General features: G+C 41.3%; 2 protein-coding genes across 2 annotated transcripts in view; one reads left to right on the forward strand and one right to left on the reverse strand.

Moving 5' to 3' along the window:
- SYN3 (synapsin III) overlaps positions 1–14336 on the forward strand; it is a 195984-nt gene that overhangs the window by 66156 nt on the left and 115492 nt on the right. The window lies entirely within an intron of this gene.
- TIMP3 (TIMP metallopeptidase inhibitor 3) overlaps positions 995–14336 on the reverse strand; it is a 37512-nt gene continuing 24170 nt past the window's right edge. The window contains exons 2-5 of the mRNA XM_040062906.2: positions 12852–12934; positions 6808–6919; positions 5985–6106; positions 995–5354 (exon numbers count right to left, since the gene is read on the reverse strand). Coding sequence (XP_039918840.1) covers positions 5157–5354; positions 5985–6106; positions 6808–6919; positions 12852–12934 — 515 coding nt within the window. The 3' untranslated portion in view covers positions 995–5156. The remainder of the gene's footprint in view (positions 5355–5984; positions 6107–6807; positions 6920–12851; positions 12935–14336) is intronic.

Raw genomic sequence — 14336 nt, forward strand, 5'->3', positions numbered from 1 at the left:
CTGTGGAAGTTGCTTGCCCACTGTGCATCAGCTTGCCCATCTGTCCGATAGGAATATACTGATCCCCTTTTACCACTTTCTCTTCCCTCTCCTGGAAGCATTACCAAGATGTACCAGTGAGCACTCATAAAATTCATCGTGGTCCTTTGATGGGTGACCCCCTGGAAGTGTTCATAACGAGTATTATGGTTTTACCTCTCTGCAATGTGACACACTTTAAGCACTTAAGCACATAGGAGACCCTCATCCTTCTATATACAAAATTTTCCAGAGTCTGCTTTCTAAACCTTTGGATTAAACAAAGAACAGATTCAAAGATCTCTTTCATTCTTTCATCTCTGTAGAGACTAGATTTTCCAAGAGTAAAAAGTGAGCTATAGGAAGTTTCTAACAGTAGGTCTATTTTTGTGAGCATTTTAACTTATCTGAAAATGCTTTTTTCGAAGCTTCTTTCTCATGAGAATGGGGCACTTTTAATCAGCCTTAAACAGAAAGCCTAATGAGAAGACACAAGATTCTGACATTTCACAGCAGAAGAGATGAAACTCTCTTCCCTTTGCCATGGGCATGCACATTTCAGACCTCACCCCCAAAATGACCAGTTTTCTGGAAAATAAGGGTGGTCTGGCAAGCATTCTTCCAAGGACCTATGGGTGCTACAGCCAACCCCAATGACTGCCTTGCTCTGTAGTGACCTCCCATGGCCAATTAACAACTGGGAGTCATTAACTTCAAAACAGACCTTTCGCCTCTCCTGGGCTTATGACCACAGTAACAATTCTTAGAGAGAACAACCTCTTAAAAAGAGGGGGGCATTCCTGAAGGGATCTTTGCCGAAGCACAAGAATTGCCAGAGGTGGAGTATCTGCTTTGGGACCAATAAAAGTGTATCAGGAAGGGGAAGGAAATTAATAAAACCAGTTGCAAATCCATTTGTGTACATTTGAAGTCAACAGAAACTAATATAAGTGAAACAGAGACAGAATGTCTGTGATAGAAATAAAACCACTTTACTGTTTAGAATAAAAGGACACTATAAAAAGTGAACATTATGCAACATTACCTTAAAAGACAATATACATTCACTGAATATAAAATTTATAAATAACATGGAGGAAAACTGTAAACAGTGCTAGAAAATTTAGCAACAAATACATTCCTTCTGGACAAGATTTTTCACATGGGTTTGGGTCTCTCCCCAAGTTTCCATGACTATCAGGAACAGCGGAGTGGCTCCGTGAAGGAAGGACAGCATCAGAGAGAAGGAGAAGCCAGTACAAGCAAAACAGCAGCAAATGTTTAGTGGGTTTTTATGGTTTTTTTTCCTCAAGACTGGTAGCCCAAAAGTCACTTATTCTAAAAAAGATAAAAACTTTTATCAGATATTCTGTTCTGTCCTTCTAAGCTATAAAGCACACAATAAGTGAGCAGTATTTTCAGAGACATCTGGAAGGATGGACGTTTGTTCTCATGGAAGCTTTTATTTCCAACAGTCTTTACTGTAAAAAACACAACAGTATGTTTCCCATCATCCCATCATTGTGAGGTAGCATTTCACTCTGACAAGTGTGAATGGGCTACAACGATAGATTTAGGTTTTAGAATAGTCCTATCTAAAGGGCCACATTACTCTTCAAAAGATGGGAAATTTAGACTTAAAAATGGCATTTTTTCTCCATACAGGGGAGGCAGAAGCCTCCCACAAGAGGATTTATTTAAGGAATTCCATGTACAGATCTCCTCCTACACTCTACCCCCTCCATTTTGGAAAGGGCAAATAGAATCTAACCTTTCCCAAACCCTCGATATATATTTTTGTCATTTTAAAGGGGAAAACACTCTCCAGCAAGTAGGGAAAAAAATATGCATAAATAAGAAACTGGACCGCTTCAGTCTAGAAATTAGCTATGCACTGTAAAAAGTGTTTTTAATAATGTCGGTGTGTCTAAAGCATGGTGGCAAGGAGTGTGTGTGTAATTCTGGACATGTCCATTGGCAGGCAGAAGTGACTTAGCAAAGCAGAAGAAAGGAGAGCTGACAGAAAGGAAGAAGTCTTTGAGTCTGATTTAGAGCCAGTTCAATCCATGTAATGGCTTCCACTTCAGGAGTGCCTTCAGGCAGGTCCTTAATGCAAGCACAAGCCCAAGAAATGCATGTCCCTGATAGCGTGCACAGAAACAAAATAAAGAAGCTTCCCAAAAGAAATGTATTTTCACTGGATTCTTCCCCCTCCTTTCAGCTCCACATTTTGAAAAGCCTTAATAACTGTTTCTTTACACAGCAAGGGCAAAGATTTGCCACCAAACCTCCGCCTCTGCCAGTCTAGCTGTCTGCATCTCAAATATTTTACCGTCTGCAAAACAAAGTGGGAATATGCTTCACTTTTCAGTAATGCATCTGCTGTTTTGTTGTTTACAAAGCACATAGCTACACTATATTCCTACGTAGGGACACAAGTCCTCATAGTATTAGAATGCAAATATTTTCACAATAATTTGAGTGCAATACTGTGATGTCTCAACTAGCTAAATGAATCAGTGACAGGTAAAATACACAGAGCTGCAGTTTAATGAAAATTCAAATCAATACTTTACTGCATAGAGGGGCATTTTTGTTTAGCCTTCCAAAGCTGTGAGAAGTGGCTGCAGCTCAAAGAGATGCTGGCTTTGACAAGTCAGTCACCTTGAACTTGAGGAGGGCCACATCCTGCAATGCCGACTCCAAACAGTGCAAACACTTAGGGTGGCTCCATTCTGCCCTCAGTGATTTTGTCAGCCATGCACAACTCGAACAGAGATTGTTCCACTGGGCCCAAAGCCCAAACCCATATTTTGCCAAAAGGAACAACTTTCTGAACTACCACCTGATCCTGTGACAGGTGTCATGAAGCACCCTACTCTCCCTCTCATCTCCAACCCATAATTTAGGAGTAGTTACAGAGAAGAGAACTTCAGAGAAGTGTTCCAAGTCTAAATCACAGGAAAATCCAATAGACTGTCAATGTGGTTTGTGCTGCATTGCCACTCAGAGCTGCTGGGAAAAAAAATACATGCAGCAGACCTAGGCACCTCTTACAGCAACTCCATGAAAATGCCCTTTAAAGTTCATGCTAAAAATGAAGCTTTTTGTTGCAAAAAGTAATCCAGCAAATGGGGCATTTCAGAGGGTGTACATCTGGCAGAGCTCTGATAGCACGCAAGGAACATAAAAACACATCAGGACCCATCTCAGACACTCTTTCTTTTCCATTTGGCAAAGAGTCTGAACAGCTCCCCAGTAATTGAGGTCACTGATGGTAAAATGCTGTATTGCCCCAAGCTGGAATCACTGCAGCAACTTTTTCCTGCTGGTGGCAGCTCTGCTTTCTAAGTGGAATGAACAGAAGATATATGGAAACCTAAGATAAATAATCATAATAATACAAAAATGAAGTTAAGCACAATCTTCTCCCTGCCCAAGCCCTCCCCATCCGAAACTTAGTCACCCATTTTGTCAGCACCCCTTCTTCACCATCATTAAAACTTAAAATACTTTTATTTGATAAGAAAAATTATATTATAGTTTTCTTAATAATTAAAAAAAACCAAAACAAAATAGAATGAAAAAAACTTCTCCAGTCAACAGCAAAGCACAAGACAGTAAGGCTTCTCCTCCCACATGACTGCAGAACATGGTATGAGCACATGCACAGGACTACGCTTAACAGTGCCTAGAGGGAAACACAGCACTTGACACAGAAGGAATCCTCCGGGCAGCTGAAAATTTTATGATCCCAGACAACGCTTATTAGGAGACCACTTTTTCTTGCCTAGCCCACACACACACTTCCTTTCACTATATAAACAAATGCAGCTATTGTAGCTGCAAGGGAGGAACCGCGGTGCAAGGAGTTACAGAGGAAACAATGACTGTAGCCACTACTGCAGATACACTGGAGTTTCGACATCTTAAAAGCAACTCACTGACTCGGAATGTCAATATTTCTGTCTTTAAAACACAACCAAACCATTCTTTTGTTTATAACACCAAAAAAAATTTCACCTCCTGTCAAAAATAGCTTATGTCATTAAGTCTATATACATCTTAGTTCAGCAAAACACTATTTTGGCAATACTTTTTTTTTTTTTTTAAATAACAATAAGAGTTCTGGCAAGTCTCCCCTTTCCCTCTTGCACGTGATTGATTTACAGTTGTTGGTTTTGCATCTGTTTGGTTTAAGGTGTTCACAAGCTGTTTTTGCTGTTGAAGCTAAGCTGCAAAAAATTTCAGGTGCCAATGCTGCTCAAAATGGGATGGCACAACCCTTCATATGCTCTGCTGTAGTTGCATTTACCTCCCTGAAAATAGGGGATGGGGCTTTTGTTTTTGAAACAACAAAAACAAGAATACAAAATACTCTCTTTTCTTCTGGGGAAAGCCAGAACTTCAAATGTGCTGTTGCATTCACACTGTGACTGAATTAGCAAGGACAGTCAGTCAACAATGCTTATACCAGATGATGTGGTCAGACACACCAGGTAAAGTCTCACACTGCTGGAGTCAATCACATTGCCAGTCTCTCCTATAGAGGAGGATTTCTTTTGGATGTAATTTTGTCCAGAGTTTAGGCTGGGTTTCTTTTCATTTTGCTTTGTTTGCCTGATTTTTCTGATTAATGAAACCTGTTTCCCTTAAAATAGATTTTTCTATGTATTTTCAGCACTTAGTGCATGAAAAGGGGTGATGGGAAGCCAGCGCATAGAAGAACACAGTGCCTAATTGGCATCGTTTTTAGATTTTTGTTTTCCTAAAAAAATAGAGATTATATTGCTACAGCTAATGATACATGTAAGAGAGCAAGAGCTCCTTTTTTTTTTTTTTTTTCCCCTCCCATTTTTCCCTCTGGTGTGCAAAAGTAAGCTCCCAAATGTTGTCTGATCAAAATGAGTGGTATCGAAAAATGGAAAAGGCGATTACAAATTCAGTAAGGTAGCACAGACTTTTTTCTTTCCTTTCCTTTTTTTTTTCCTTTTCTTTTTTAAGTGTTCGAAGTGCTAGAATTTGCATGAAAATAGGCACTAATTTCATTGTCATCATCACGATGTGGTAAGAGTTAGTGTCCAAAGGAAGATCAGCCACAAGTAAGGGAGAGAAGAGATAAGGAAAGGGAGAGTTGCTCAGGGATCTGTGGCATTGATTATCGTTTTGTCTGGAGGTGCCCATCCTCTATACCAGCTGCAGTAGCCTTCCACCCTCTGGATGCAGGCATAGTGCTTTGCTTGATATCCCAAGTGGCCGAAGTTGGAGAGCATATCTGTCCAAATGCACTCATTCTTGGAGGTGGCAAAACAGGGCAAATAGTAGCAGGGCCTAATCTGCAATCAGAAAGAGAAATCAGGTAAGGCTACATGTAAAAACAATATTATATAAAATGTCTTTTTAACAGAGGCAAGTGATTCAAAATTCCATTGCCTCAAACCTTGCTTTCTAATCCAAAATACAGCCTCAGTTCTGTAAGCACGTAAGCATGTGCTTAGTTTCACAGACACAGCTAATTCCGTAGTCAAAAGGGCTTTTCAGGTGCAGAAAAGTTGAGCTTATGTCTATGTTTTTGCAGGCTTGACGCCATGTGCAAAAGTCTTAGTTCCAGTGCCAGGCTGTGGAGTTTTAAGTACTCAAAATGTTTACACAGGAAAAAAGCTGGACATATCTTGACAGGCCTTTGGTACCTGGTTTCATTCACTTGCAAATGATTCTGCATAGATTCTGAAAGTCTTCCCCAAGCCCAGCTAACTCCAACAGGTTATTAAAGGCATAGCCTGCCTCTGCATTTGATTGTCTCTTCTCTGGTCTCAACATGAAAAAATGAACTTTACTTCTCTGTAAAAATTGTTGTCCTCCATTTCTCTTTCTGGCTTGTCTCTGGTACCGCTGAGTATTACCAGCCAGGAGAAACAGAGTTCTTGGGCTTGGATGTCTGAATGCCATCTTGGAGACACACATACCTTGCAGCCACAGCCCAGGTGATAACGGTGGTTCAGTCCTTTGCGCTGGGACAGAGTCAGCCGGTCCCATTTCTCATACCAGTTGCACAGGCCAGTGTAAACCTTCCCCTCATACACCCGGCCTTGAAAACAGACACATGGTCACAAGTTAGCACTTCTCAGCTCAAGCACTTCTCTTGTTTCCTGAATTTGCTAATGCTCTCAATATGTTTGGCTTCAGCCACTGCTCAGCAAATGCTTTCTTTTATTAACTGGTTCAGGAATCTCTGGCCCAGCAAGATGACAGCAACTCTGAAAGTCAGGAGTGTTGTGCTGGCTGAGAGCACCACCAGCAACATGCAGGTTAGTAATGCTGTCCAGCTCCTCTTAACAACAGAGCAAATGAACTGACACCTTCCCTAGAAACAAGACTTGGCAAGTGCCACATGTCCATCTCCCTGCATCCCCCCATTGCAGCAGCCTGCATTTCTCCAGCTCTTTCAAAAAATGACCTTTCATTTCTGACACAGCCCAATAGCACCCAGTTCCCTGTGACAGACATCCTAGCTCAGGTATAAATTGAGAGTCATGAACTGTCATACAACATACTTGTCACATCATGCCTGGCTATAAAAGATACACTTTAGGAAAGAGAGGGACATCTAGAGAATGAAGTGACTCTCAGAGTCACTCAGAGTAGAGTACTGAACACCAGAATACTGTTGACCATCTTAACACTTAGGAAATTGTGTACAGAGCTGTCTACACGAGTGCACATGTCCTTAGCAGGTGTACGTATAAAAGAGAAGAAGTTTTGTTTATTGAGAACTACAAGGTCCTTTACCTGTAATCAGATATTGGTACTTGTTGACCTCCAGCTTGACTCCACAAAGACTCTCAGAGGCTTCTGTGTAGATGTACTGAACATGTGGCATTATCTGGAAGCCCTTGTACATCTAGAGAAAGAAAAAAAAAAAATTATTTAAGTAATCTGAAGAGGACAAATTTCACTTAACATTCTTTACAATCTACATTCCTAGTTTGTGGTAGTAAGCAATAAATTTTCTGTTTTTCACAAGAGTGAAGGAATAATGACACCGGCTGGACTCATGGAAGTCTCCCTACCAGATCTGCTGGTAAAGCAGAAAAACCACCTGCTAATAAGCCATTACAATTCAGCACAGGGATCAGTTTTTCCCATTCATATTAGTTCCAGTGGCAGTGACTGAACAAAGTGCTAATGCTGCAGGCTCTGCCAACATCCTGATTTTTTTTTCCCCTTATAAAGGTCATAATTAGGGAGAAATAAAATTAGTTCAAGCTTGGAATCTTTCTCCTCTATGTGATTTAGAGGAGACTTCCCCTTTCCCTTCCAAACTAAGTGGTTTTTCTTTTAAATAATTACCCTATTTTCCAGTGTTGCTGCTGTTAGAGTTTCAAACCTTTCGCACTTGATCTAAGTCATCAAGGCAGACACCTCCTCCTCAAAGGCGTAGCACACTCAACTCCTGCTGACCTCAGTTTCTCTAACTCAATTAATGCAGACATTGAATTCTACACTATCTTCTAAATTTGGTCTCGTACTGATGGGTGCCATAAAGAAAATATCATGTATACATAATTCCTCTGCACTCCTCCTTCATAATCTTTCTTCCAGCTCAGTTTAATTGAAACATGAACCCACACATACACTGGCAGTTGGATTCAGTCAGAAATTAGCACATGTCCCCATCTGACCTGGCCTTACTGTTGCAATTTAAAGAAACTCATGCCCACCTGTTAGCAGTGTAATTAAGTCTTTGCATAGCAATGAAACAACCACTACATGTGTACATTGGACCCATTAAACATATCCTATTTTTAAAACACATGATTATTTTCCCAGGATTTTCATCTTTAAAATTTTTTGTCTTTCCAAATCATTCAGTCACTTTTTTCCCTGCGAACTCCACAAATGGCCAATATTTAGAAGTTAAAGAAGAAACAATACAAGTCAGAGAGAATTAGTTGTCTGGCATTTCCCAGTCTATTCTCTTCTCTCTCATCTTTGCTGATAGACAGCACATACACATTCAGTTTAGTAGTAAATAATTACTTAGGCAAAAGAGGACCAAAAAATCCCAAACAATCCTAGAGCTACAGATCCTTGCTGCTGTGTCACCTGAGCTGTAGTATTCTTCTCCAGGCTGCATTCTATTCCTTAAAGTCCCCTATCACCCCAGGGTATTTCACCATTCCCCCACCTCCTTTAAAAACAACAAAACTTTTTCTTTCTGAAAGAACATCTGTTAATTTAACAGACTTTATGCTAGGCCCAAATACTTAATACAAAATCATAAAAAATTACTACTAATTCTGCCATGCTGAGGGGCCAAATTATCTTTGAAGCATCTATGGAATGTCAGCCAGGTGAGTTTTTTTCTTCCTAGATAGATTCCCCTAATCGGTATGATCTTGTAACAGTGTCACAACTCAGTAACACCACTGCTAACTACAGTAAAAGACGCATTAAAGAGTTTGCATTTTCCAGCCTTTCTTCTATACTCAGCTAAATGCAAGGAAAGTATTTTTTCAATTAACCCTACTGTATCAACAAAAACTCACAATGTCATATTTCAAGCATGATCTGTATCTGTAAGTGGCCAATGGAGAAGGAAGAAGTGAACTTTACCTAATCTCTGCTTTATCCCTTTCAATTTTCTTGGTACTGGATGACCTACTCAGATTTTCCAATCCAATCAACATAGGTGGAGATCTACATTCTGGCACAAGCATCCTGTCTGTCCTTGGATGAGTTATTTAGCCCTCAGCACACTTTTGTTTCTTCCTTCCCATGGGTACCGTGAAGAAAGGCACACAGAATAAAGGTCACGTGTCCAGACTCCTTTCTAGTGTGTGTCACACCAAGAAGCTCAGATAACAGTATCTCAGCAGATAAAACTAGCTAAGATAACAGCTGGGGCTGCCCAGCCCCTCCAGGCAGTGCATTATCAATACTGCAGAGAGCTGCACACCGTGCATGACAGTGCAAGGGATGTGTCATGCACAGTGCTGAGTTCCCAGCCATGTTGGGCTAATTAACTCTAAGGTCTGCTCGTAGAGAGGCACACTTGGAGCCCTTTCTTCCTCTTGCCCACAGGGCTATGAGCTACACTAATCATTCCCCTGGGAAGCTGCTCAGGGCCTTCCCACAGGACTCTTACAGTCATCACTTTTCACCTCTTCTGAGCCATCAAGCCCAACATGACTGCCTATGAAGTAGCCAGTGATGCTGAACTAGGGCTTCTTTTTCGGCTCCTGGACCTAATTTCCTGTTCACATTACCATCAGGGCCACCACTGTCAAGGCTGCGAAAGAAAGCATGCTCAGCCTCCCAGAAAGCACTTCCACTCAGCCCTCAGTGACCCACATCGATGGCAGCCATGCTGACTGAACCCATGCTGGGGCAGACAGGGCCTCCCACACTCTCTGATGACTGAATAAAATTCACCAGGAGGACCTCGGTCCTCAGGGAAGGAAAAAGAAAGTTTGGCAAGGAGGAATCTTCTACAGATGCCCACTGTTAAAACAAATAAAACACTATCTTGAGCATTATTTTTGGATATGCAAAGTGTCTTGGAAGTGCTGTTAGGTCAGTCAGAAGAAACCCACCCATAAAGCTAGCCTCTCTCCTAACTGCTACCCTCGGAGTTCTCCTGTCCCCACAAATGTGTATTTTTGGAAGCATAATAACAGGGAATAAAGTATTAGCAAGCATGACATGGTGATGTCTCCTAGTGCTGTTTGATTTCCATTTATGTCAGCATTCCCCTTAGCAGCTCCCATTCTGCCTCAGAAATGCACAGGTAAATCCTGTGGTGGATCCTGCTGCTTAAACAACTTCACCCTGTAAAACTGTTCATGATGTTCCTCCCTCTATCCCTCCCATGTGAGGTTGCACCAGATATCAAAAGCTGGGAGTCACACCTTGCCTAACCTTCAGCTACCTAAAACATAGGCAATTCACAGGAATTAGGCATCCTCTCTAGTCAAATGCCAAGAACAGACATCTCCAGAACAACTCAGCCCATCCCAAAACAGCTGCCTAAAACTTGTGGGCTGAATTACGCTTTGGTGGTTCCTCTCTCTACCCGCTGACAATCAAGAGAGCAGGAAAGACTCAACACCTCATTTTAGTCTGTCTAAAATTAAACTAAATTAATCCTACCCCACTTCTTTCCTCTTGGGACTATCACATTTCCCCCCATAGACTCATTTTACAGATAAGCAACAAACCAAGGAAAGTCTTGCTTCTGGCAGCCTGTGCAGGGTGCTGCCCTGGTCAACCAGGATTGTTTGTGCTCATGGAGGAGAAATATCTTATCTCCTTGTTTCCTTTGCAGTTTCCTGAAATAGGCTTGGGCCATTCTCAGAATGCACTGCAAGATCACAGAACATATAGGGGTTAGATCAGTCCTGTGCAGATTTATGACACGTGATCTCAAACTATTTCTATATTATTCGAGAAAGCAGTGGGGAGAGGCAGAGGCTGCTTGAAAAACTACAAGGCCTCTTCAGGCAACAAACCTGAACTCTAGAAAGCCTGGCACTGTTCTGTCCCTGTGGGCTGACCTTGTGCTCCAGTCCAGGCCCCAAGCTGATTTAGTTGTGAAATGCCGCAACGAGTTCATAGTGAGATCAAGAATCTAACCAGGCAAACTCCAAGGAGCCTGTGAAAGAGCTATGGAGATAGTTTGTTGCCCTTTAAGGCTTTCAGTGCTTTCCGCAGGCAATTCAGTACACACGGATAGACTAAATGGCTTGTTTATTTTTCACCTGCAGGTGCAGAAGGGTTTATGCAGACTGATAAGTTAGTTTTATCTTCAGAGTTGTTCCTATGCAGCTGTGCAGAGCCATCAGCCTCCTCAGTTCTCTTTTCAGTAGGAGGACAGTCAGCTTTCATTGGAGCAAACAAGGGAGAAATTTGCTGCATCACTCTGAACTCCCCCACTGTATGGATCTAAATCCCTCTTTATACTGAAGCCTCTAAGCTCAGCAGAAAGACAGCAGGGTTTCCAAAGAAGACACTTGGTTTGTTTGTTTGTTTATGAAGAACTATGTCCTCCGGACATTCCAGTCCTGCTGAGCACTTTGCTCCAGGTTCCTTCCGGCCAAAGGTCACAGTTAAATGTCCAGTGCAACATCCCACCAGCCCACCATCTAGGCAGCAGACGTAAGGGCAGTTTGGCCAACACACGATTTCCTCTTGAAAATCCCTCTTGCTTTTGTTGGATGCATAACTTCCCAACAAAACACTGTGGAAATGCTCCTAGAGAAAGGCCCTGTGCTGCAGAATAACCCAATGAAAATAGCCAGTACAGGCTCAGGTGTCTTAGTTAGAAGAGGGGCAGTGTTCTGAGTGATAAAAGGTAGTAGTTCAATATTCTAGATCACTGTTCATGGTCGTGTGTTAGGTGGGGAGGACCAAACTCTTGCCACTGAGAAGGCGGAAAAGTAGTGGTACTGGACAGACCAGGATGAAATCAGAAAGACAAGCTGATGAAGCCACTGCAGCATGTGGACACTGAGTAGTTTTGTGAAGCAGGGTATGCTTGCTGAGCTGAAGAGTGACAAAACTAGAGAAGAACAGCACAGAGTGCTGTAAGCCTGACAAAGCCAACAACAGCCATAAAAAAAAAGTGGCAGTGTTGTCTCATTATTGCCAATACAACCAGCCGTTTATGTTTTGGTTTTTGTTTGTTTGTTTTTTTAATAAATATATATTTCTTTTAGAATATTGCAGAGAAATTCTTAAGGTTAAGGAAGTCAACAAGCCCAGCCTCATGCCCTCTTATTCAAAGTGCAGGCATTCCACTCTTGTGGAAGAGCCATGCCAGGACCAGATTTGGCTACGTGCATGGTTTTGCGACAGCTTATGAAACAGGCTTTGCCTCTCCTCCTCCCTGCTTTCGTGCTTAGCTATAAACTGCCTTATAAAGAGAGTTACTGTTACAAGGCAGGCAAGTGACTGGTTTTTTCTGAACCTTTACTTTGTCTAATATGTTTCAGATTTCTGCAGTCTCTGCCAAGCTTTTCCATTCCCTTTCTTTTTTTTTTTTCCTAAGGACATAAACCAGTCTTATGACTGGAATGCCATGGCCAAGAAAAACAATCTAGGGCTGATTTTTAGCATTACATAACAAGAGGGCAGTTTAAGAAAAAAAAAAAAAACACAAGTCCAAAGTAGCAGGTTGAGTGCAGTTTGTGCAACAAAGAATTAGAGCTCTGAAGAAATAAGCGAAAGAAATCAAGCAACTGGCATAGTTCTACCTCTTTTCATCTCTGAATCAGTACTTTGCAGCTCTTCTAAGCTGACAATATTTAAAAGCTGCAATGCTACATTTAGCTTTATATAAAGAATCACTACATGATTTTAATTTTTTTTTTTTTGCATGGAAAAAATGCCGTAATCTCAACTGGTGGTCACAAAGAAAGCAAGGAAAGAAGAGAAATGAGCACTATCCCAAGCCTGGCAGACCCCCTACCATAATTTCCTTCTTTGATTTAATGAAAGTACTGCACAGAAAAGCTGGCATTTCCAGTCAAACACTGCATGTGGAACACAAAAGACGTCTTCAGTACCTAAAGAAGACCATCTGGCAACTTTTACTACCAGAAATCTTAAAACAATGGAAGAATTCAGGTACACAGCACTATATGTCAGGATTGATCTCTTCCTGCTCCTTTTCCCTCTCCAGGTAAATTTCTACCAATTGCTGGTTTCCTTCCATTCTGTATGGCCAGTACAAAAAATGGAGGTGCTGTTAAGTATGCAGAGTGTTTGTTATTCTGTGTTAATTAGATTCCTTACTATATCTACTAGCTTGTGGGAAATGTCTGCAAACATACCTTCATCTGCTTGACCGTGTATCGCATCGTTCCAAACGGTCCATCTTTCATGAGCTTCTTTCCCACCACTTTAGCTCGGATCACTGTCATAAGGGAGGAAAAAATACAGCAAATTATAGACAACTTTACACAACATTTATACTATACACTCCACTTTAAAAAATCCTTCACAAAACTGTTTAGATAAGTTATCCTGTAAAATAAACAAAACTCCAGGTCAACCTTCTTCTCATATTATTCTAAATCTCACTCACAGTGAAGGCATGTAAAATGGGATGGCAAAGCAGGCATTTATTTAGAGGAAATCTAGTTTTGTGTGAAGAATATGAACAAATATTATTTGTGGTTAAGTCCCACTGAAAGAGCAGACTGTAGCTGGGACCAAGATAGATTAAAATCTTTGCACCAAACCACGTTTGTGATGTCTTAACTCTCAACATACAGGATGATGTTCAATAGGATGCTACTTTTAAATTGTTCTTTGTGTACCCAATGCAGCTTCTGCTCCCCAATAAGCATAACTCAGTACAGGGTAGTGGAATATCCCGTATCTGGGATTTCACTACAGCTGCCACCTTTGAGGTACCACAAAACTAATAAATGCTCCCTTGAACAAACAGTGACTGTGCAAAATCAGATTATTCAGCAACCATCAAGTGCCCAGTGAAAGCCGCCAGACCAACCAGAAATCATCTGGAAGACAAGCTAAAGCTGATCCATCAGATCTTATGTACACTGCACTGCATTTCTTCACGGATACTAAGGGGCAGTGTGTGCTCTGTGGCACAGGTACCAGCACTGTACCACAGATGCATCACAGCAATATCAACTGAGTCCAAGCCACCACAGATACGGATTTTGAGGTCCCATAGATAAGGATTTTTTTATTTTTTTTTTTTTTTAATCTAATAGGAAGTTTACAGTGAGTGCTTAATGAAGGGTTCTCTTGCTCATCCATTTCTGGGGCATTCCACACACACACAAAAGAAAACTTTAAAAACTGTTTTATTGATCTTCTTTGAAAAAGTTCTGAAACCCCCTGCTCATCTCAGCAGAGAAGCAAAGCTCAGGGACAGGGCAAGTATTATTCATTTTAATCTACCACAGAAAACAAAACAAAACCAAAAAAATGCAGGGAGGCTTAGAAAGGAGACAAAGAGGTGGAAGCAGGAAAACACAGTGAGTTATTTGCATTACAGCACTATCTAACAGCAGCAACAACATTTAGGGATATGTTTTGCTGGCTATAAAGGACATTAAACAAGCATCTTGTTGCATCTTAGTTTATTTAGGCTTCAAATCTGTAAAAGCCCACTGAAAAGAATGGGGAAAAGAGAAGACTAAGGGGTTGTTTATGGCCTAGGTCCAACCAAGGAGGCAAAAAGCTTGTCTCAGCTTTTGGAATAAACAGAACAGATTTAAAGGAACAAACAGGTCTGGTTTTACACACCAGCTCCTGAACCTTGTTCCACAAAGGGTGGCGTG

This window comes from Hirundo rustica, chromosome 4 (assembly GCF_015227805.2).
Source record: "Hirundo rustica isolate bHirRus1 chromosome 4, bHirRus1.pri.v3, whole genome shotgun sequence".
NCBI classification, from domain to species: Eukaryota; Metazoa; Chordata; class Aves; order Passeriformes; family Hirundinidae; genus Hirundo; species Hirundo rustica.